Genomic DNA, 25,385 nt, shown 5'->3' with positions numbered 1-25,385 from the left:
ACGTAGAAAGGCCCATGAGGAACTAGCGTGTTAGGTGGTGATAGGTGCTATGGAGGAAAGAAAAGCAGACAACAGAATTGTGGGACAGTGCAATATAAACTAGAGTGGTTGGGAAAAGTAGCCCTAGGAAGTTAATCATTTGGTCAGAACAAAAGGAAGTTGATCAGTGAAGGAGTGTTCCAGGCAGAGGAAACTAAGCTGTTAAGCCCTCAGGTTTAGCCTTCCTGCTCTTTCTGAGGCACAGTGAGGCATGTGTAGCTGGAGCAGAAGTGACAAGCACGAATAGTAGAGCTTCAGGGAACCAGACCGACAGCATCTCATCTAGACAGTGCATGGACTCTGGCTGTTTCCACTGACTGAGATGGGAGTCATTGGACAGTTTTGAGCTGAGGAGAAATGTGATCTAAATTTTATTTTGACAAGATAACTCTGGCTGCTGCATTTAAAATCAACTGTAGTGGGGCAAGAGAAGAAGTGAGAGACCAATTACGAGCTCTTGTAACATGTAGGCATAAATTTACCGGGGGCTGACTGAGGCAGTGTGTGTGGAGTGTGGAGGTGGAAAGAAGTGTTAGATCATCAAATGCTTTATAACATATCCAAATGTATTTACAATACGTTCTGGTGATATGGAAATACTCTTCTGATGGTTTCTAAGGTCTCCATGAGATAAAAGCGAAGTCATCAGCTGATAGTAAGGAAGTTGGAGGGAGTATTGGAAGTTCCAGGAGAGAGAAGGGATAAAATGGGCTGGGAGTTGGTAAACTTTCTGTAAAGGATCTGATAGTGGATATTTTTAGGCTTGCCTGGCTAAAAGGCCTTTGTTGTAACTCACTTGTTCCATTGCCATATGAAAGCAGCCATAGACAATATGAAAAAATCAGGCATGGTTGTGTTCTAATAAAACTTTATTTACAAACCAGATGGTCAGCTAGAGTTGACATGTGTGGGTGGAGTAGGGTGGGGAAGTTGGTGTAATTTGTAATTCCCTAATTTAAGTCAGTGGCCACATGAATGGACTAGGGTTGTGTGAAATGATCACCAGTCAACATTGAAGTTAAAAATTATGAATTGAATGTGTGACCTGTTGGTTCATTTGTATTTTTCTTTAACAATGTTTATCTGGAATGGTGCTGTCATGGAGTGGGTGGCAAGCAGAACGTAAGCAAATACTAAGAGGTAGGCAGGGGGGAAGCCAGGGAATGGAGGGGAAGTGGAAGAGAGGTATTATAATGATTGACCATGGAAGAATTTAAGCTGTAGGAAAGAGGGGACTGAGTTCACAGGAAGGGGGAAGAATAATGAGAAGGTGGTAGGACCAAAGCAGGCTTCAGTGGAGCCTGAAGGTTTGTTGGCTCTCAAAGAAGTAATCTGGAAAGAGAAAGTGGCTGAAGAATGAGATGTTTGCAATTAAAATAATGGAGGGGTCACACTTGTTGGGAGTGACAAGTTTGAAGGTTAAGATGTGACTGCAGTATGCATAGCCAAGGGGCCACGGAGGATAAGAAGGGATTCCCAAGGGTATTCCTAGATGGTCATGATAAAAGGACCTTGTTACTTTTGGATAAAATCTAAAGTTTTGTTCCTTAGTTTAAAATAGATTGTGATGTTAATGATGAAAATACCACTTCCTGAAAAAGAACTTTGTTCTTTTATTTTTTTTCTAAATCTAAGAATATTATCTTCTTTTATGTCAGAATACTAAGAACATAATGGATATATATAAATTGGAAAAGAAGATTGAGGAATTGTCTAAAACTGAGACAGAGCATCAAGTAAGCAGTTTCCAAATACTGGTAAAATATCTTCTTTTGTCAAACCAATATTACTTTATGAAGGTGTATGTAACTTATTGACAAAATAACCTTTGATTATAAAGTTGAAATTTGTGTTCCTAAAATGTCAGAATTCCAGTGAATAAAGCAGTTTTTTAAAAATGTAATGGCTTTATTGATATATAATACACATACCATTGAATTAATCCACATAAAGTATGTAAGTCAGTGGTTTTATATGCAACTATCACCAAACAGGTGATAAGAGGAGACAAGAGGAAGCAGGCTCCCTGTGGAGCAGAGAGCCCAATGTGGGGCCCAGTCCCAGGACCCTGAGACCATGACCCGAGCCGAAGGCAGAGGCTCAAACCACTGAACCACCCGGGTGCCCCAATTTGAAAACATTTTTATCATCCCAAAAGGAATCCCTTTAGCAGTCATTCCCCATTCCCCACCAACCCTAGACAACCACACCAGAGAATTTTTGTCTCTATAATACATATTTCCTTGTTCTGGACATTGCATATAAATGGAATCATATATACTCTATGTTTTGTGATTGGTTTCTCTCACTAAGTATAATGTTTTTCAAAATTCATTCATGTTATAGCATGTATCAATACCTTATTTCCTTTTATTATTAAATAATATGTCATTGTATGGCTACACCACATTTTATTTATCAATTCTCTGGTTGATGAGCATTAGGGCTGTATCTACTTTTTGACTGTTATGAATAATACTGCTATGAAATTTGTGTATATGGTTTTGTGGTGATCAATATTTTCTTTTAAGTATATATTTAGGAGTGGAACTACTGGGTCATATAATATCTCTATGTTTGACCTTTTTTTTTTTTTTTGAAAGAGTGTGCACATGTGAGTGGGGTGAGGGACAGAGGAAAATGGACAGAGAATCCTAAGCAGGCTTCCTGTGAGGAGCCTGACACAGGACTTGACCCCACAACCCTTAGACCATGACCAGAGCCAAAATCAAGAGTCAGTCAACTGACTGAGCCTCCAGGTGCCTTTTTAGGAACTTCCACACTCTCTCCTGGTACCATTTTATATTTCCACCAGCTATGCATGAAGGCTCAGATCCTTCCACATCCTTGCCAACACTTGTAACTATTTATATTTTTTATTGCAGTGGCAATTTCTAATATAAGAGTATCTGGTTTTGTAAATTCCTTAATCAGCAAAGATTCAGCTGTTATGACTTCTTAATGCAGAAAATGAGAATTGGGGGAAGAAAAAAATCTATCCTTCATTGAATTAAGGGATGATAGCCTACAAAAATGACTTTTTAACCATATTGCATCTAAAAAGTCTATATTTAGTGTATATTTTTGTTATATATTCCATACATTCTTATTAGGAAACTAAAGAATATTAATAAATTTAGGATGTACTTAAATTTCATGTACGTATGTGGAGTTCTCAAGTTTCCTAGCAGATACCTAAGTTCCATGTGTATGTGTGTGTATACATATGCATATATTAGGACATATTTACATATCTCATAGTTTAGACATTCAAATTAATTTTATTTTAAGAATAACTCTTTCTGGAAAACAACTGCCATGAACAAGTAGTAGAAAGAATCAGAAGACTTCCGTTCAAATCCTGTCCTCTCTACTTAAAATCTGTATGACCTCAAACAAGTAGTTAACCTCTCTAAGTCTCAATTATCTCATCTACTAAATGGCTGTGATATTTTCTACCTAATCCCAAAACTTGGTAAAAACTCAAATGAAATGATTGTGTGAAAAAACCTTTAAAACTATAAAGGGGCATCAAATATGTATGATTTTATGATGGTTCTACTTCTGACTATGCCGATTATTTTTCTAGGTTTTCAATTCAACTGTGTGTGTGTGTGTGTGTGTGTATGTAATTTTTAAAAAGATTTTATTTATTTATTTGACAGAGAAGGAACACAAGCAGAGGGAGTAGGAGTGGAAAAAGCAGGCTCCCCGCTGAGCAGGGAGCCTGATGTGGGACTCAATCCTAGGACCCTGGGATCATGACCTGAGCCAAAGGCAGACGCTTAACTACTGAGCCACTCAGGCACCCTATATATAATATTTAGAAGCCTTTGCCAACAAGCTTGCTTTTGGTGTGAATAAATTCTAATATTTACTTTGCTAAAAACACACACACACATACACACACATCTTGAACATTTTTAAGCTATGCTTTTTAAAGAGGAAGAGTATTTTTTTTTTCTTGCAATCTGGCTAATCAGATTTTGGCAAGTCTAGGTTATATTACTAGATAATCTGTGGGTTTCTATAGTACTTGTTATCCAAGAGGAAGAGTCTTCTTATATGTTCACATGGACTCTGTGCTCCTATCCTATCACATTTTCATTTTTGAAAAAAAAAAAAAATATTCAATTGGTCTTCTTGTTATATGAATGGTAGACTCGTGGGACGAGCACTTGGCTAGAGCTGAAGATTCATATTCTATCCTCAGGTCTGCCCCTTACTGTGTGTGACATTGGGCAAGTCTCCTAATAGTGTGGAGCTTTGATTTCCTCACTGGTAAAGTGAGGGCAACAACCTTGGCCTCTCGGGTTGTTGGGAGGCTGATGAGGAAGTTGTTCATAAAGTAGGAAATGCGTGCCCATTAAAAGTGCTTGAGAAACATGTCTCCCTATTGGAATAATTTCGTGGCATTATATTTCACCAAAGCAATGCCTCAATGACCTTCCCTAAATTTATCTCTTTTTAGATGCAGTTACATACATATGAGAACACTTTGCTTAATAAAGATGCAAGCTTGCGGAAGGTTGGTACCATTCGTTCATATGAAGTTCCATGGGATTTTCTAACTCTCCCTAAATCATAATGGATATGCATTTGAATAACTTCACCCCTCTTAAAGTACCTGATTCTACTATCCTGTGGCAAGACTTTCCTTTATATAAGAACATTCACAAAAATGTTCTTCTGAGTGAAGAATACTGACTTCTCCACCTTGAATAAGTCTTAACATATACTCTCTAAATTCTGGTGGTATTCATCCATTTATGTAATAAATACCAGTCTGCCAATTTACCAGTTACTGGCTAGGTATGGTGATGTAGTTTTAAGTCATAATAACACAAATAAGTGCAGTCATTTACCTTAGGGAAAAAAAAGAATGTATTCCCCAATTATTTTCTACCTAGTTTGATTGATTTGATAGGTAGGTAGGTAGATAGATAATATTCTCCTTATCTTTATATTTTGTGATCACTGTCTATGTGATCACAAAATATTCTGGCTACAGAGATGCTGGTTATGGTGGCTTTAAGAGACATAGGAAGGACACAGTGTAAGTTAATAAACTTCCACATTCCAAGACAGGGAAGTAAATAAAAAGCCATGTTTCTCTTTTCCTTTCTCTGAATGTCATCAAGTTTCAAAGGAGTCATATGAATTGTGGACATGGACAAGGCTACTGAGTGTTGTACTGACTTTCTTTGTCATGAGTGTTCTTTGTCTCCATACAGTGACATTATGGTAGTGGTGGCTGCTCACCTCCTCCATAACTCAGGTTTTCCCACCACTTTGCATTTATGCCCAACGTTTCTAAGGTATTGATTGAGCACTTCCCATTTGGCAGGTACCATGCTAGTCATGAGATAAAATTATAGGTCAGACATTGACCTACACAGTGATTTTGACAGATTATCCCTTGAACTGGATAAAAATGGATGCCTTAATAATTCATTTGCAAGTAGACTAAATTTTTTCCTTAAATGCGTCATGATAATAAATACAATTTTTACTTGAACTTAAGAATTACCCTTCAGAGTTTGATTTCTTTGAACCAGACAAATACAAGCATAATGGCACAGGTTAAGTACAGCTGCCTTGCTGTTCCATACTTTGTGTGTTTTTAATCATAAACACAGACTGGCTTGGTTTTCAAATAATAATATTGGTAGAAGATCTTACCATCTTTGGGCATATATACTTCTTCTGTGGCTCTGATTAGTAGTCTACATAATATGATTTGGTAGACTCCTTTATTTGTTCTTCTCTCTTCTACTTTTCAGAAGGATTTAAGTATAGAAGAACTTAAGTCAACCATCATAGAATATGGAACCATTATAGAGGTATACCATAATAATCTCAAAGTTTGCAAGGTGGGGTTGTTGAAATGTAAATCCCCCACTAAGTACAATACATAGCCTAATGTTTTATGTGATTGCAGAATTTACGAGGGGATAAAAGCAAACTGACTCATGAGTTACAACATTTGCAACAGGAGCTTATTATGTAAGTAGAGCAACTTCTCACCAGCCTTCTCTCATGTATCTCCATTCCACATTATTGGCCTGCTGAGTTATATATGATTCTTTGAACATGCCACATTCTTTTCTTTTGTACTTTCATAAGTGATATTTTCTCTGCTTTTCTCTAATAGAACTCCTCAAGTTTTCTATGACTCTCCTTTGCTCTTCTCTTACCTTGAAATTAAGAAAACCTCTCGAGTGCATGCATGACATGCTGTTCCTATCTCTTAACACACATCACCTTATAATAGTTTGGTTTTGAATATGCAAAATATGCTAGTCCAGTTATCTACAGAAACCACACAGATCCCAAAGGGAGTAAAATCACTGGGGTAAGTCCACATACTTATGAGAGTGACAACTGAGAAAAATGAATTAGCCCTATGAAGGCCATCTAATCAAGAGTATAGGGGCCCAGGGTGGCTCAGTCAGTTGGGCATGTGACTCTTGATTTCAGATCAGGTCATGATCTTGGGGTTGTGGGTTCTAGCTCAGCAGGGAGTCTACTTGGAATTCTTTCCCTCTCCCTCTGCCCCAACCCCACTTGTGCATGCTCAATCACTCACACACTCTCTCAAATAAGTAAATAAATCTTTAAAAATATATATATATGGACCCAGTATAGCTGTATCTTCTGATTTTTTAAAGAAAAGCCAGAGCCCTAGATTTTCAGTGAAGCTTTTTAATTTTTAATTATTGGCTCCAGGTCTTAAAAAAAAAAAAAAAAGGCATGTCCTACTTGTTTGCAACCACATAGAGTCAGTCACTAATCTATGTAGCTCCTGGAGGACAGACTATCTGTCATTTCTCTCTCTTGCTGAGTATCTTCTACAAACCTTGGCATACATGAGGGCCTACTGTGTTTAGTGATTAATCCCATTTTGCTGACTTATAGTCCCATCTAACCAGACTAGACTATTGCTTTTGTTTTTTCAAGAAATGGGATCCAGTTGAATATTAGTGGAGAGTGTAATAGAATCATCTCTGAAGAAGAAAAATCTTTACATTGTGAACTCATTCTTGCCCAGTCTGCAGAGGTAGGTAATTATCATCAAATGGAAAGCTTGAAACAATGAGACCACATGTAATAGTTCTCTATTAGGCGAAGACCCAAGCTTGTTGAAGAGTACCTGTGACATTTTGAGGAATCTGTTGATTATTTCTAGAATCCAATTCCAAGGTCTCTTAGCCTGGGGTTGGGGTGGGAACACCTTTATCTTTTTCAAGTTATGGCTGAAAACCATAATGAGGATCAAGACTAAGGTTGAAGAAGATCATGTGTTCAGTGAATCCGGACTTTAGAAATCTTTATATTCTTGATTTTAAGAGAAAGTACCTGTGCTGATCCCCAGCCTGGGGTCCAAAATGTTACATTGGAGCTCCATGAACCATTTTTCAGCATTTTCCTAAACCTCCAAAGCAAATGTATCTGCCAAAAATAAAGATGCTTAGAGATAATATTAAATCTCTCTGCTCCAAAATGTAATTGTAGCAGCCCAATGTAACAGTATTGATTATTGCATTCTAAACAGAAAATAGAATTTTCATGTTTTCGTTTAATTTTAAAATGCAAGTGAATTATTACTTGAATCTTGGTTAGGTAGAACGAGTTTTTTACACATGGGAGGAAATAATCAAAAGTCTTTGTGATAATGAAATGTTGGGGATCCCCCCCCCATGCTTTATTTTCATGCCTGTGTGCTTTCCAGTTTGTGCTTGTTATGTTAGGAAATGCTTTATTAGCAAATTGCTTTCTTTTTGCCATTTTGATGGGCTCTCCATGTCTGTGGACGATGGATATGTCAGAATGTCCTCCTCTTGACAGCTGTGATATGACCTTGAAAGGAGAGGAAAAATGTCTTTGGGGCAAATGCTGTTTGAATTTCTCCTGCCAAGGATGCTGGGGCAACATATGCTGCCTTCATCTAAAGCTGTGTCAGGCAGTCTTGGACATTCTGCTGAGGGCTATGCTTTCCTGACATTCTGTTTCAAATACTCATCATCTTACTGTGTTTTTGAAACCAAGCCAAACTGCCAGACTCAGTGAAATGATGGCAAATCTGCCACAGCAGTCCTCTGCGATAATAATGATGTCAAGATGCCAGCTTGTGAAGTTCTAAACTTCTGAACAGGGGTTAAGCAGCTGGCGAAGTTCTGACTCTGAGGTTTATCCCATTAATGGATTAGGAAGTTTGCCTTCTAATTGGAGTCTAGAAATAAGAGGTCTATAAATGTTTTCCAATAGACAACAAAAAGAAAGTTAAATGTGCTGTTGTCATATATCTAAAGTATGGCAGGAGACAGATGCTTTGAGAGAACTATAAGAAATCGCCTTTGGTAAACATCATCTGAGAGTGTTTTTTATGAAAGGAAGGGAGACACCAAAGAAACCATCTATTATCAGTGGGATTTATTGAACACCTCCCCAACAGTTGTTTTTTCTGTGAATTTCTTTACATTCCCTTATTTTCATAAAATTAAAACCATAGCAGTTTATACTACCCATATGTAAATGTTACCTATTGGATAAATGCTTTTCCTTAAGAATGAATAAATGTGGTGGGTTAAAGCCTCTGCCTTCAGCGCAGTTCATGATCCCAGGGTTCTGGAATCGAGTCCCGCATTGGGCTCTCAGCGCGGAGCCTGCTTCCCCATCTCTCTGCCTGCCGCTTTGCCTACTTGTGATCTCTGTCTATCAAATAAATAAACACAATCTTAAAAAAAAAAAAAAAGAATGATTGTTAAGTGGCAGCCACCCTAGAAAGGAAATGTAAACCATTGTTTTGTAACGTAGGAAGACTTTGTAAGTCTTCTTAGAACTCTTTGATGGGGACAGTTAGATTAACTCATGAGCATCATTTTCATAAAATAAAAATATTCTTTATTTGAATGACAGAGTTGTGGACATTTTAATATTGTTTCAGAACAGTTATGAAACTGAGTGGCAGTGAAGTGTATTTTTTTATTTTTTTAAAAGATTTTATGTATTTGTTTGACAGAGATGACAAGTAGGCAGAGAGGCAGGCAGAGAGGGAGGAGGAAGCAGGCTCCCCGCTGAGCAGAGAACCTGATGCGGGGCTTGATCCCAGGACCCTGAGACCATGTCCCGAGCCAAAGGCAGAGGCCTAACCCACTGAGCCACCCAGGCACCCCAACAGTGCAGTTTAATCAGTTTGTCATCTCTGGATATGATGATGGACCAAGAAATGCTGTTACTGAGAAAACTTGAATAAAAAGGAGTAGAATTCATAGCTATGCTTCAAAAGCCAGAATTGTATAACCTATGTACAGTGGCGAGTCACTGGCTAGGAATATCTGCAGATAACTGATCTATGGTTTGTTGTCGAGACCCAAATCACTCTTATGAAAAGAGAAGATTTTCCTAAAACCTTGAGCTTGACTTCTAGTTCTGGCTCTGTCAGTTCAACCTCAGTCAGGTTGATCATTAGATATGAATTGTTTGGGCTTATTTTTCCTATAGGCTAATCTGTAGGATCAGAGAAGACGTGGTATCTAGTAAACTGTTTCTTTCTGGCTAGTAGCTAGTACCTCTTACTCCATTTTGATTTTTGACTGGAAACAAGATGGTCAGAGAATGCAGTGAACATATTCATGTTGGTATTTCCAGTCCCTTTCACAGTGCCTAACATACAGAAGGTAGTATTTCGTTTAATGGGTGAAGCAAAGTCCACAAAAATGCATGTTTCCTACTATTTGAGAGGGAAATGAAAGTGGGTACATTTTGTTTTGAAAAACGATTCTTTCTGTATGTATTCAGCATATATGGAACTACAAGAGTGGACATTTATACATAGCGACATCCTGGAATAAAGGAAAGTCATGGGGTGGCATTAAATGAGAAGGAATTCTGTATGGTGTCTTCACTGTCTATATAATAGACCTTAGGTCTAAATTACTTCTTATATATGGCCTATGCCTTTCACCTGAATTCCTAGTTGAACATGTGGAATTTTTTTCAGCGTGAAGAAGTTTCCGAAGTTGAAACCATCATGGGTAGCACTCTACAGTGGGAAACTGATTCAGAAATTACTGTGAAAGAAGAGTGGGACAACAAGCTTACTGTAAGTGTTTCATATTTTGTGATTTTCCTCAGCTTTATTCTGCTTTTTTAGCACAGGTAATTCTTATTATATGCAGTACCATTTCTAAGACTTTACTGTAGTCTTCTATCTCCGTCTGTGGATGTCTATGGAAGGTATGTCTGGGGATGCGCGTGGGTGTGTGCATGTGGGTTAGAATAAGAATGAGAGGGGGAGGGTAAAGGTAAGTGCATGTTTGAAGGTTAGGATAAGTTTGGGCGAGGGTGATAATTGTGAACTTGAGGGTGACAGCAACTGTATATGAGGGTAAAAGTATCTGAATGTCAGGAAGAAAGTGAGAGTAAGGACATGTGATATGTTAAAGAGACAATAAAAAGGATTTAATAAAGTATTTTATTTGAATCCTGTGAAAATTGTTAGTCTAAGCTTGGATTTTTCCTTTACCTACTAAAATTCTCTAAATTTGACAAAATGATTATTGTGCAAAGGAATGTTATTCCTGAAATTCTGCCAATATCCCCCAAATTGGGAGAACATGAGAACTTAGTTATTTTTTTGTTATAAAGGAAGCATAGATGAAGAAATTTCTTTTATTTTTCCGTTACTTACCTCTACTTCTTGACTTCCTCTATCATCCATCAGCTTCCTACATTAAGCTAAAGCAAGAAGCAAACTCTGAGAACTCTGGAATATTAATATCAAGCCCTTTTAACAAGTTGCTTTTGAACATGCTAATATAATAAACAAATAACTGATTTTTATTACACCTCCTTATCTCCTCCTATTCTAAACCAATTGTGATGATTGATGAAATAAATGGTCAGGGACCACTTATTTAAAAAAAAAGTCAGTTTTAGGCACATAACAAGTACCCAATATGTACTTGTTAAAATGAGATAATCAGTCAAAGAATAATCAATTTGGGGGCAATTGAGAATTGGTTTCTGTTCAATTAGAATTTGGGGGTTTAATAAACATGAATACTATTGAGACAGGATGACCATAACATTTTGTTTGCCTGTCATTTGTTTATATTTAACAGTGGGAAAGCGGAGTTTCTTTTGTAATTTTCTTGCAGGAATTCAAGTATATAATGGAGGAGAAACTAAATCTTTGCATATTAATGCTGAACAGCTTGGGAAACCACAAAGGATCTCTTGATAAAGAATTTGTCAAATTAATAGAGATTTTGAAGAGATTCAGGATGGAATATTTGTATTTCAGAGAAGAATTTCTTTCCAGGTAATGATCATTTATATGTAAGAAACTAATGTTTTATATATATGACACATTTGTGATTGTACCATATAGCATTCAGCTTACTTTTTCCAAGTTGTATACATTGATTTCACATGATACTTTTTCAAAGAAGGCATTTTGTCTGATAATTTTGAATTCTGAAATAGTGTGAAATTGACTTATATATTCAAAATTGCAAATACTGAACTTTAAAATTTCTGGAAACCCTGTATAATGAGTTATTTTCACTAAAAAAGGAAGTTAGAATTACAGAATATAGAATTCTTTTAACAAGAAAGGACTTTTAGAAATTATTTAGTAAAATCTTGTTCTTTTACAGAGGACTGAGGCGTAAGTATATAAAGTGAATTGATTAAGACCTGGAAGTTATTAATGGAAAGTATAGGAAGTGATTTATCAATGGAAGAATTTGCTGAGTCTATTGACTTCTGTCCCACTGGGCTTCATTTTCTGCCTCAGTATATAATATATTGTATTAGGCACTAGTCAATTAAATCTCAAGGAAAAGAAATCAGAATAAAGGATTCTAAATGTAAAATAATTTACTATCTTACTGTTCCTCTAACCTTAATTTTTATGTTTATGGGGAAATTCTTAAAATTTGTATACTCTATAAACAACATATTAATAATAATTAATAACCTTCCTACATCCAGATGGGTTCACTGGTAAATTCTAACAAACATTTAAGGAATAAATTATACTAATTTTCTACAATCTCTTTTGGAGGATAGAAACAGAGGGAGTACTTCCTAACTCGTTCTATAAGGCCAGAATTACCCTACTACCAAAACCAAAGACATTACAAGAAAACTGCAAACCAATATCTCTTATGAAATAGAGTTAGAAACAAAAGTTGCTTGAAGAAAGCCAGAAAAACTATTTTATCCGCCCCCCCCCCCAGAAACCTGCATACCAGAGACAAGTTAATACCAGAAGGAACTCTCAAAAACATGACCTTCAGCTTTCCCTAAGAAGCAGGGAGCCTAGACTTCCCCATAGTGGTAAAGGTGTGGGTTAAGTGGATATGCAGCTTCCTTACATGGATGCCATCTCCACAAAAGGGAGTGTTGAAATTCTGCTAGTTAGCAACAAGGAACTATTTGGAGGGGAGCCTGCACTAGACTCCTTTCTGAACAAGTGAATCTTCTGTATTATTCTACAAGACACACAAGCACCCAATTAAGTAACAGTAGGTGCAATTTGTTGAGACCTCACTGTGTTGGAGGTAGTGCTAAAAATTTGACATACTTTTATCTCCAGAGATGTTCAGTGACTCACCCAAGGTTACCCAAGAGAGATTAAGTGACAGCTGGGAGCAGCCCTAGATCTGTGCAACTTCAAAACCTGTGTTCTTTCGACTATTAATCCCCCACCATCTGCTTGTTAAAACTGAATAAAATATTCATTAAAACCTGGCATTGGGCAAAATACCACTCATCACTGTAAGGATTGTTAAGCCCCTGCCTTTTAGATATAATTTAAGACAGATAAAACCATTTGGTGGCTACACACAAAATGATTTAGTTATCAGTTTTAACTAGGAATAAGAATATGCGTGGAGTGGGGTGCCTGGGTGCCTCAGTGGGTTAAGTGTCCAACTCTTGATCTCAGCTCAGGTCTTGACCTCAGGGTCATGAGTTTAAGCCCTGTGCAGAGTTGAGAGTTCCTTCTTCAGAGTTCCTTCTACTTGCTGTAGTTCAGCATGTAGGACTCCATGCTGGGTGTAGAGCCTACTTAAAAGTGTATCTATATATATCTAAATATATGGAATATTTTGTGGGTATGGGAATAAGTATTCTACATTTAGATGAGGTAGGAAATATTTATTAAACTTTTAGGGGCTGTTTGCTGAGAAGGAGAAGGCTTTCATTCTTGTTGCAAGATAAATAGGCTCCAGTGCTAAGGAATGGGAAGAACTGAGTTAAGTCAAGGAGAGGCAGTGAAAGAAAAAACTGCTCTTGAAGGTCTCAGTGAGAAAAAAAAAATGTCATTTGTGCAACATTCAAGTCCCAGCTCTTTGCCAGTTTTTTCCCTCCTAGGTAGTAGAAAATTAAATGAGACCAAAATCACATCCATGAAACTAGTATCTATGAAGGGACATAAATAGTAAACAAATTAATATTTAAGTACATAATATAATGTGAGGGAATGTTAAGTGATATAAAAATTAAAGGAGGATAAGAAGATCAAGAATGATGGGGCAGAAAGCTGATTTTAGGAAAAATGACCAGGAAAGGCCTATAAATGAAGTGAGAAAGTGAGCTAAAAGATGATCTGGGAAGGGTTCTAGACAGAGGAATTAGCAAGTGCAAAGGCCCTGAGGCTTTAAGCACTTTGGTATACTTGAGCATCTGCAAGAGGGCAGCGTGGCTGGGGTGGAGTGAGTGCCAGGCAATGGTAGTGGATGATGTTAGAGATATAGGTAGGTGTTAGAGTCACTGCCTCACAGTTCATGCTTAGGAATTGGGATTAGCTGCCTTCGGCTCAGGTCATGATCCCAGCGTCCTGGGATCGAGACCCACATCGGGCTCCTTGCTCCGCAGGGAGCCTGCTTCTCCCTCTGCCTCTGTCTACCTGTGCTCACTCTCTCCCCCCCCCCCCCACTAAATAAATAAAATCTTAAAAAAAAAAAAGATTTTATTTATTTATTTGACAGAGAGAGATCACAAGTAGGCAGAGAGGCCCGCAGAGAGAGGAGGAAGCAGGTTCCCTCCTGAGCAGAGAGCCCGATGTGGGTCTTGATCCCAGTACCCTGAGATTATGACCTGAGCTGAAGGCAGAGGCTTAACCCGCTGAGCCACCCAGGTGCCCAGGATTGGGATTTTATTCTGAGTAGATGGGAAGCAATCAAAGGGTTGTAAACAGGAAAGTAACATGACATATTTTGAAAGATTATTCTAGCTGCTGGTAGAGGATTGTCTATAGAGGGAGAAAGTGCAAACAGTGACACCAGTGAAAAGAGTTTCTTCAATAACAAATCACCAATAAGAGATCTTGAAACCAATTTACCAGGTTATGAGTCATTTTAATAAAATAAATATAAAATATCAAAGTGTATTTCATATAGTAAGAGTGATATTTCATAAAAATATTCAGCTGTGTGTGTGTACCTGGTTGAAATATAAAATATTTGCTGGGTCATGGTCAAAAAAAGCCACTGAGTTAGAAACTTTTTTTTTTTTAAGATTTTATTTATTTGACAGAGAGAGAAGAGCACAAGCAGGAGGAGTAGCAGGCAGAGGGAGAAAGAGGCTCCCCACGGAGCAGGGAACCCTGTGTGATGTGGGGTTCAATCCCAGGACCTTGGAATCGTGACCAGAACTGAAGGCAAACCCTTAACCCACTGAGCCACCCAGGCATCCTGCAGCTATTTCAGTAGCCTAGGTGAACCGGTGTGATAGGAGTCCAGGTGAGCACTTGCCCCTGGCTCGTGTTCTCTCTGTAGCTTTCTTACTCTCAAACAAATAAAACCTTAAAAAAAAATAAAGTAAAAAATGAAGAATTTTGAAAACAGCAAGAGAAATTTTGTGGTGTACAAAGGAAGGACCATGAGACAATCAGTGGATTTCTCAGCAGAAACCTTGTAATTCATGAGAAAGTGGGATGATACATTCAAAGTCTTAAAAGCAAAAGACTACTAACCAAGAACACTATTTTCAGCAAACTGTCTCTTGAAAATCATGGTGATATAAAGACCTTCCCATATAAGCAAAAGCTGAAAGAGTTTGCTACCACTAGACCTGCCTTAGGAGAATTGCTAAAGGAAGTTCAAATTGAAGCAAAAGGGTTTTAAACAACAATATGAAAACATATTAAAGTATAAAATTTGCTAATAAAGGTAAATATATAGATAAATACAGAATACTGTAATACTGTAAGAGTGATGGGCATGAGACCCTGGTCAGAACCTCCCAGCAAGTCACTTCTCGATTCCTGATAACCCAGAAACAAAATGAGATAATATATATTAATTGATTGAAAAAAAAAGTGGTGGGCAAATCACTTTTAATTTAGGATCAAAGTTTAAAAATTATATGTTTATTATAAAAATATGTTAAGATACACTATACACCAAGTTGTAAATTGTGACATCAATAACAGAGTGGAAGAAGTAGAGAAGTAAAAGTGTAGTTATTGTATGTGATTGAAGTTAAATTGATATCAGCTTTAAAATAGACTTAAGTTTTATGTAAGCCCCATGGTAACCATGAAGAAAATCCATATAGAAATACACAAAAGAAAAATGAGTCAAAAATGTTAATTAAAAGAAACATGGAAGAAAACAAGAAGGGTGGAAATAGAAACAAAAGGACAACAGGACGGACAGAAAACAATGAAAAAAATGGCCATAGTAGATCCCTCTCTATCAATTACTTTAAATGTAAATAGATAAAACTTTCTAATTAAAAGACATAGAATGGCTCAATGGATTAAAAAACAAGAACCAATTGGGGCACCTGGGTGGCTCAGTGGTTAAAGCCTCTGCCTTCGGCTCAGGTCATGATCCCAGGGTCCGGGGATCAAGCCTCACATCAGGCTCTCTGCTCAGCAGGGAGCCTGCTTCCTCCTCTCTCTCTGCCTGCCTCTCTGCCTACTTGTGATCTGTCAAATAAATAAAAATCTTAAAAAAAAAAAAAAAAAAAAAAAAAACAAGATCCAACTATATGCTGTCTACAAGAAACTCACTTCAGAGTTAAGGACATGCATAGGTTGAAAGTGAAGGGAGGCCAAAAGCTGTTCCAGGCAAATCCTGACTTAACCAAAAGAGAGTCAGGGTGGGTATACCTAGATCAGAGAAAATAGACTTCAAATAAAAAATTGTCACAAGAGACAAAAGGACATTATACAGGGATAAAAGGACCAGTTCACTAGGAAGATATGATTATAAATACTTATGCACTCAGTATCAGAGTACCTAAATATATAAAGCATACACTGACAAAATAGAAGGAAGAAATAGCAATATAATGGTAGGAGACTTCAATATATGACTTTCAATAATGGATAGAACATTGAGACATAAGGTCAATAAGGAAACAATACACTGGAACACTGTAGACCAGATGGACCTAATAGACACATACAGAACATTCTACCTTGTAGCTACAGAACATACATTTTTCTCAAGTGCACATGGAACATACTCCAGGATCATATGTTAGGTAACAAGACAAGTTTTAACAAATTTAAAAGATGGAAATAATACTAAGTATTTTTTTTTAACCGCAATGGAATAGAACTAGAAATCAATAGCAGATGGAAAACTGGAAAATTCACAAATACTTAGAAATTAAACAACACACTGCTGAAAAACCATAGAGAAGAAATTAAAAGGGAAATTAGAAAGTATTCTGAGACAAAACTGAGAGCAACATACCAAAACCAATGGCGTGCAGCAAGAGCAATACTGAGAGAGAAGTTAACAGTGACAAATGCCTACATCAAAAAGAAGGAAGATCTCAAATTAACAAACCAACATTGTAGCTCAAGAAATCAGAAAAAGAACAAACTAATTGCAAAATTAGCACACAGAAGGAAATAATAGAGTAAAGGAGAAATAAAGAATAGAAAAACAAAAAAATCAGTAAAATTAAGTTGGTTTTTTAAATTAGAAAATTTTATTTAACATATTATTAACCATTATATATCTTTATAATTTTAATTCCACTATAGTTAACATACAATGTTATATTAGCTTTGGGTGTACAATATAGTGATTCAATAATTTTATTCATTTCTCAGTTCTCACCATGATGTGTGTGTTTGTAATCTCTTTACCTATTTCACCCATCCCTCCACTCACCCCTGGTAATCATTAGTTCTCCATATTAAAGAATATTTGGGGGGGGGTGTTTGTCTCTTTTTCCTTTGTTCATTTGTTTTGTTTCATAAATTCCATATATAAGTGGCATTTGTTTTTCTCTGATGGACCTCTGTCCCTTTAGCCTTACACCATCTGGATCCATCCATGTTATTGCAAATGGCAAGATTTTATTTTTTATGGCTGAGTAATATTCCATCAGACACACATGTGCACACACACTCTTATACATATTATACCACATCATCTTTATCCATTCATCAATCAGTGGATACTTAGGTTGCTTCCATAATTTGGCTATTGTCAATAATGCTACAATAAGCACAGGGGTGCAGGTATCTTTTCAAATTAACATTCTTGTATTCTTTGTGTAAATACCCAGTAGTGGAATTATTGGATCATATAGTAATTATATTTTTAATATTTTGTGGAATCTCCATCCTATTTTCCACAGTGGCTGCATTCTTACCAACAGTGCACAAGGATTCTTTTTTCTCCACATTCTTGCCAACATTTCTTGTTTCTTGTGCTTTTTATTTTAACCATTTTGACAGATGTGAAGTGGTATCTCACTGTGGCTTAGATTTACATCTTTCTGATGATGAGTGATGTTGAGCATCTTGTCATGCATCTGTTGGCCATCTGTATGTCTTTGGAGAGATGTTTGTTCATGTCTTCTGCCCATTTTTAATTGGATTATTTGTTTTGGAGTGTTTTATAAGTTCTTTATATATTTTGTGTATGTGTTGCCAAAGTGAGCACTATAAGTTCCTCATATATTTTGGATACTAACCCTTTATTGGATATGTCATTTGCAGATCTTTCCAGTTCCATAATTTGTCTTTTAGTTTTGTTGATTATTTTTCTTTGTTGTGCAGGTTTTTATTTTGATATACTCCCAAAAGTTTATTTTTGCTTTTATTTCCCTTGCCTCAGGAGACAGAACTAGAAAAATATTGCTGTGACTGATATCAGAGAAATTGCTTCCTGTGCTGTCTTCTGGGATGATTACGGGTTTAGGTCTCACACTTAGGTCTTGAATCCATTTTGAGTTTATTTTTGTGCAGTGTAAGAAAGTGGTCCAGTTTGTTTCATTCATTTATTCATTCATTCAGTCATTCATTCATGAGAAAGAGCACAAGTGGTGGGGAGAGCAGATGGAGAGGGACAAGCAGGCTCTTTGCTGAGCACAGAGCCCAACGCAGGGCTTGTTCCCACAACTCTGAGATCATGACCTAAGCCAAAATCAAGTCAGTCACTTAACCAACTGAGCCACCTAGGTGCTCCATAGTTTCATTCTTTTGCATGTAGCTGTCTAACGCCAGTGTTCTCCAATACCATTTGTTGAAGAGACTGTGTTCTCCCCTTGCATATTCTTGCCTCCTTCGTCATAGATTAATTGACTGTATAAGCGTGGGGTTTTTTCTGTTCTATTCTATTGATGTGTCTTTCTTTCTGTTCTATTGATGTGTCTTTCTTTTTGTGCTGACACCATACTGTTTGGATTACTACAGCTTTGTAATATATGTTGAAATCTGGGATTGTGATCCCACTAGTTTTGCTCCTTTTTTTCAGGATTTCTTTCGCTATTTAGTGTCTTTTGTGGTTTCTTATATACTTTAGGGTTATTTGTTCTAGTTATATGAAAAATACTTCTGGTATTTTGGTAGAGATTTTATTAAATCTGTAGATTTCTTTGGGTAACATGGACATTTTAACAATATTTGTTCTCCTAATCCATGAGCATGGGCTTTCTTTCCATTTGTTTGTGTTGTCCTCAGTTTCTTTCAACAGTGTTTTATAGTTCTCAATGTAAAGTTCTTTCACCTTCTTTGTTATGTTTATTCTTAGGTACTTTGTTATTTTTGGTGCAATTATAAATGAGATTTTTTTTCTTTTTTTTTTTTTAAAGATTTTTTTTTTTTTTAATTTATTCATTTGACACAGAGAAAGAGATCAGGAGTAGGCAGAGAGGCAGGCAGAGGGGGAGGGGGAAGCAGGCTCTGTGTTGAGCAGAGAGCCCGGTGAGGGGCTCGATCCCAGGACTGAGATCATGATCTGAGCCGAAGGCAGAGGCTTAACCCACTGAACCATCCAGGTGTCCCAAGATTGTTTTCTTGATTTCTCTTTCTATTACATTATTAGTATATAGAAACACAGAAAATTCCTGTGTATTGATTTTATATTCTTTTTTTTTTAAGATTTTGTTTATTTGACAAAGATCACAAGTAGGTGGAGAGGCAGGCAGAGAGAGAGGAAGGGAAACAGGCTCCCTGCTGTGCAGAGAGCCCATGCAGAGTTCCATCCCAGGACGCTGGGATCATGTCTTGAGCTGAAGGCAGAGGCTTTAACCCTCTGAGCCATCCAGGCAGCCCTGATTTTATATTCTGTAACTTTACTGAATTCATTGGTGGAGTCTCTAGAGTTTTTTATATATAGTACCATATCATCTACAAATAGTGATAGTTTTATTTCTTATCAATTTGGAGCCCTTTATTTCTTTTATTTCTTTTATTTCTTTTTTTTTTTCCCCCTAATTGCTGTGACTAGGACTTCGGGTACTATGTTGAATAGAAGTGGTAAGAGTGGACATCCTTCACTTATTCCTGATCTTAGGGGGAAAACTCTGTTTTTCACCATTGAGTATGATATTACCAGTGGCCTTTTCAAAATGGCCTTTATTAGTTGAAATATGTTCCCTCTAAACCTACTTTGTTGAAGGTTTGTGTCGTGAATGGATGTTGTACTTTGTCAAATGCTTTTTCTGCATCTATTGAAATGATCATAGTTTGTATCCTTTCTCTCATTGATGTTATGTGTCATGTTGTTTGGTGAATATTCAGTCATTTTAAAGCCAGGAATAAAACTGACTCAATCATGGTGAATGGCTTAATGTATATTGAAGTTTGTTTGATAGTATTTTGGTTGAGGATTTTTGCATCTATGCTCATCAGAAATATTGGCTTGTAGTTTTGTTTTGTTTTTGATGGTGTCTTTATCTGTCTTTATTTAGCTATCAGCTAATCCTGGCCAAATAGAATGAATTTAGAAACTTTCCTTTCTTTTTTACTTTTTTAAAAATAGTTTGAGAAGAATAGGCATCAACTCTTCTTTATTTTTGTTTTTTTAAATTTAAGTTTAAATTAGTTAACATATAGTGTAGTGTTGGTTTCAAGAGTAGAATTTAGTAGAATTCAGTGATTAATCACTTACATATAACACCCAGTGCTCATAGGAACAAGTGTCCTCCCTAATGCCCATCGCCCACTTCCTATCACCCACTTCCATTCCAGCAACCCTCAGTTTGCTATATTTAAGAGTCTCTTATGGTTTGCCCCTCTCTCCGTTTTTATCTTATTTCATTTTCCCTTCCCTTCCCCTATCTGTTTTGTTTGTTAAATTCCACATACCAGTAAAATCATATATTTGTCTTTCTCTGACTTATTTCACTTAGCAAAATACATTCTAGTTTTATCCACGTTGCTGCACATGGCAAGATTTTATTCTTTTTGATGACGAGTAATATTCCATTTTAAGTATATACCACATCTTCTTTATCCATCAGTTGATGGACATTTGGCCTCTTTCCATAATTTGGCTATTGTTGATAATGCTGCTATAAATTTTGGGGTTCATGTGCCCCTTCAAATCAGCATTTTTGTATACTTTGGATAAATAAATACCTAGTAAGAACTCTTCTTTAAATGTTCAGTAAAATTCACTTATGAAGCCATATGATCCTGGACTTTTGGTTGTTGGGAGTTTTATTATGATTATGATTATGATTATGATTATAGATGCAATTGCATTGCTGGTAACTGGTATGTTCAAATTTTCTATTTCTTTCTGATTCAGTTTTGGGGGTTTTATATTTCTAGGAATTTACCCATTTCTTTTAGTTTGTCCAATTTTTTGGCATATAATTTTTTATAGTATTCTCTTAAAATCCTTTATATTTCTATGTTGTTATTTCTCCTCTTTCATTTCTCATTTTGTGTGTTTGAGTCCTCTTTCTCGTTCTCTCTTTTTGAGGAGTCTGGCTAAAGCCTTATCGATTTTGTTCTTTCCAAAGAACCAGCTCCTGGTTTCATTGATCTGTTCTATTGTTTTTCCCATTTCATTTATTTTTGCTCTAATTTGTATAATTGCTTTCTTCTACTGGTTTTTGGATTTGCTCTTCTTTTTCTAGCTCCTTTAAGTGTATGACAAAGTTGTTTGTAATTTTTCTTGCTCCTTAAGGTACATCTGTATTCTGTACACTTCACTCTTAGATCAGCTTTTGCTGCATCCCAAGGATTTTGACCATTAGTTTCCATTGTCATTTGTTTGCATATAATTTTTATTTCCTCTTTGATTTCTTTGTTGACCCACTCATTGTTTAGTATCATGTTATTTAACTTTTGTGTATTTGTGTTCTTTCAAGATTTTTACTTGTTGATTTCTAGTTTCATAAAGCTATGGCTGGAAAAATGCATGGTATAACTTGAGGTCCTATTTTTTTTTTTCTTTTTAATTTACTGAGGCTTGTTTTGTGGCCTCTTATGTGACCTATTCTGGAGAATGTTCTATGTGTACTTGAATGTGTATTTTACTGTTTTAGGATGAAATGTTCTGAATCTATCTGTTAAAGCCATCTGGTCCAATGTGTCACTCAAAGCAATTTTTCCTTATTGATTTTTCTGTTTGGATGATCTATCCTTCCACGTCAGTGGAGTATTAAAATCTCTTACTATTGTGTTGCTGTCAGTTATTTATTTTATATCTGTTATGTATTTGGGTGCTGCTTTATGTATTTGGGTACTCCCAAGATGGGTACATATATATCTACAATTGTTATATCTTCTTGTCAAATTGTTTTATGATTATATAATATCTTTTTCTCTTCTTACAGTCTTTGTTTTAAAGTCCATTTTGTCTGGGGTCTAGGTGGCTCAGTTGGTTAAGTGACTGTCTTCAGGTCATGATCCCAGGGGTACTAGGATAAAGCCCTGAGTCAGGCTTCCTAATCAGTGGGGAGTCTGCTTCTCCCTCACCCCTGCCCTTCCCCCTGTTCTTGCTCTCTCTCTCTCTCTCTTAAATAAATTAAAAAAATAAAATCTGACCTAAGTATTGCTCCTCTGGTTTTCTTTTACTTCCATGTGCATGATGAATGCTTTCCCTCCATTCACTTTTAGTCTGCTTGTGTCTTTAGGCCTGAAATGAATCTCCTATAGGCAGCATATAGATGGGTCTTATTTTCTACCCATACTGTCTCCCTATATCTTTTTATTGGAGCCTTTAGTCCATTTACATTCAAAGTAATTGGTTGATAGTCATATATTTATTGCTATATTGTTACTTGTTTTATGGTAGTTTTTGTAGTGTTTTGTTTCTTTCTTTTGTTCTCTTTTATCATAGTTTGCTGACTTTCTTTAGTGATCTGCTTGGATTCCTTTCTCTTTATTTTTTTGCATATCTATTACCAGGTTTTGATTTGTGGTTCCCATTAGGTTTATCTATATAGTCTTTTGCATATAAGCAGTCTAAAGTAATTCGATGGATGTTTAAGTTTGAACCCATTCTAAAAGCATTAAATTTTTACTCCCTCCCCCCCCAGAATTTATGCATATGATGTCATACTTTACACCTGTGTGTGTTAATCCTTGACTGATTTTTACAGGTATACATAATTTTAGTGCATCCTATTTTTCTTATTCCTGCTCGTGGTCATTCTTTTCCACTCAAAGAATCCCCTTTAACATTTCTTCTCAGGCTGGTTTAGTAGTGATAAATTCCTTTAATTTTCTTTCCCCCCTGGGATACTCTTTATCTCTCCTTCTATTCTGAGTGATAGCTTGAAGGGTAGAACATTCTTGGTTGCAGGTTTTTTCTTTCAGCACTTTGAACATATCATTCTACACCCTCTCGCCAGTCAAGTTTTCTGCTCAAACATCAGCTGATAGCCTTATGGCGCTTCCCTTGTATGCGGCTATTTCTTTTGCTGTTTTTAAAATTCTCTCTGTGTCACTACTTTTTGCCATTTTTAAAAAAAAGATTTTATTTATTTATATTTTTTGCCATGTTAATTACTATGTGTCTTGGTGTGGATCTGCTTGGGTTGATTTTGTTTGGGGTTTCCTGTGCCTGATGAATCTAGATTTGTGTTTCCTTCTTCAAAAGTTTTCAGCTATTATTTCTTCAACTCTGTCTGTCTCGCTAGCTATCTGTCTATCTATATATCTTTCTTCCTCCTCTGCTCTCTTTTTTTTTTTCTGGGATCCCTATAATACGAATGTTGTTATGCTTGATCATGTCATTGTTTTCCCTTAATCTATTTTAATTTATTATTATTTATTTTTCTTTCTCCTGTTCAACTAGATTGCTTTCCACTACTTTGTCTTCCAGGTCACTGATCCATTTTTTCTCTACTATATTTTAAATTTCAGTTGTTGAGTTATACATCTCTGATTTGTTCTTTTTTATGTTTTCTATCTCTTTGTTAAGGGTCTCACTGAGATCCTCCAGTCTTTTCTCCAGTCCCTTGAATATCTTTATTACCATTACTTTAAATTTACTAACAGGTATATTATTTATCTTTGTTTTGTTTAGCTGTCTTGTGATTTCCTCATTTTGTCTAACTCTCTGTGTCTATTTCTGCGTTTTAGGAAAGTCAGCTATGTCTCTTATTCTTGAAATTAGTGGCCTTATGAAGAAGAGGTCCTGTGGACCTCTTTTGAACCATGCCCCTGTTCACCAGAACTTGGTCTTTCAGGGGTGTCTCGTATGTGTGCTGTGTGTACACTGCTATTACGGCTGAGCCACATTTGCCTTCAGTCCAGTCATCTGCAGTGGCTCTCCTTGCCTGTTGTGGGCATAGTTTGATTCCTGTGTTGTTAATAGGCCAGTCTCAGGCCACTCTGGGCATGATTTGTGTCAGACCAGGCTTTTGCCAAAGCTGGAGTAACACCAAACTTCAGGGTGTTCTTCCTGTGTTGTTCCATGAGAAGCTTTCATTGTGAGCAAGGACTGCAGTCAGACAGATACCTACCCCCAATCCACTGCTAGGGTCACAGTCAGGCTAGTGTGTGGGGTTATCTTTCGCTCTCTCCAGGGAAGGAGTCAGTTTGGAGCAGTGTTGGCCCCTGTCAGCTCTGCTTGCACACTGTCAGGCTAGTGGCACTGCTTTGAATGGACTCCTGCAAAGGATATTTTGGGGGGATAGGCCTGTGGGAGAATGGAGGGGTGGGGTACACTGCCTAACCCGGGATAGAGGGGGAGCATCTGCAGGAGAATGCAGGTTGGGGTGCACTATTTTTAAACTAGGCAGAGGGTGTTTGCTCTGTGCTGGTTCCTGCAGGTGTCTGTGTATCTAGATTGGGCTGGGGGGTAGGGAGGGGTTTGAAGAGGAAAATGGTGCCCACCAACTCTTTTGTTCTTGTAGAATCTTACAAAGATCCATACCCCTCCAGCACCTGCTCTGAGATTAGTAAATAAATCTCCTTCTTGTATACCCCAGGTTTTTTTTTTTTTTCAAACTGTGTTTCTATGCTGTATCTCAGTGGGACTGTTTGTTGTGCTGCCTCCTTAAGTGTGGGGACTCAGTTTCCTATTGCCCTCCAGCTCTCCCAGAGCTGAGCTACCTGGTTTTCAAAGTTCAAGGTTTTATACTCCACTGATTATAAGAACTTGTGAAATTAGGCCCCTGTGGGTTTCAAAGCCCAATAGGGATTCATCTTCTCAGTGTGGCTCCGACATGCCTGGGGTGCCTGTGGTGGGGTATGCTCCTCTCCCCTCTCGGTGCCAATGGCATCCTTTCTTCCCTTAGACAGTCCTGTGAGTCAGTTTGGTTCCTGACCATGTCTCCACCCTTGCTACCCTCTTCAATATGGCCTCTTCTTTTATATTTAACTGTGTAGAGTCTGTTCTGGTAGGCTTTGGGTCATTTTCTAAGTTATTTACAGTGATGTGTGTGCTATCTAGGTGTATCTCTGGGACAAGGTGAGCCTAGGATCCTCTTCTTCTGCCATCTTTCCTGAACGCCTGAATTTTTTTTTTTTTTTAAGATATAATTGACAAACATTTAGCTAGACTAGGAAAAAAAGTAGATTCAAATAAGATCAGAAACAAAAGAAGAAAAATTACAACTGATGCTACAGTGAAGGGGTTGGGGGGGATCATAAAAGACCACTATGAGGAGTC

The 25,385-nt window shown here is 37.0% G+C and overlaps 1 protein-coding gene across 6 annotated transcripts in view; it reads left to right on the top strand.

Annotated features, from left to right (window-relative positions):
• IRAG2 (inositol 1,4,5-triphosphate receptor associated 2) overlaps window positions 1–25,385 on the top strand; it is a 185,810-nt gene that overhangs the window by 96,547 nt on the left and 63,878 nt on the right. For 3 of the 6 annotated variants that reach the window (XM_082738480.1, XM_082738478.1, XM_082738481.1), the window contains 7 exons: window positions 1,698–1,775; window positions 4,511–4,567; window positions 5,823–5,882; window positions 5,981–6,045; window positions 7,000–7,099; window positions 10,043–10,144; window positions 11,202–11,365. In XM_082738480.1, the coding sequence (XP_082594606.1) occupies window positions 1,698–1,775; window positions 4,511–4,567; window positions 5,823–5,882; window positions 5,981–6,045; window positions 7,000–7,099; window positions 10,043–10,144; window positions 11,202–11,365 (626 nt within the window). The remainder of the gene's footprint in view (window positions 1–1,697; window positions 1,776–4,510; window positions 4,568–5,822; window positions 5,883–5,980; window positions 6,046–6,999; window positions 7,100–10,042; window positions 10,145–11,201; window positions 11,366–25,385) is intronic. The other 3 variants (XM_082738460.1, XM_082738479.1, XM_082738471.1) reach the window with 1 other exon arrangement.

The sequence above is a fragment of the Mustela nivalis genome (genome assembly GCF_964662115.1).
Source record: "Mustela nivalis genome assembly, chromosome: 7".
Classification (NCBI taxonomy): domain Eukaryota; kingdom Metazoa; phylum Chordata; class Mammalia; order Carnivora; family Mustelidae; genus Mustela; species Mustela nivalis.
Note: the sequence above shows the minus strand (reverse complement) of the source record. Positions and strands in the feature narration are given on the sequence as shown.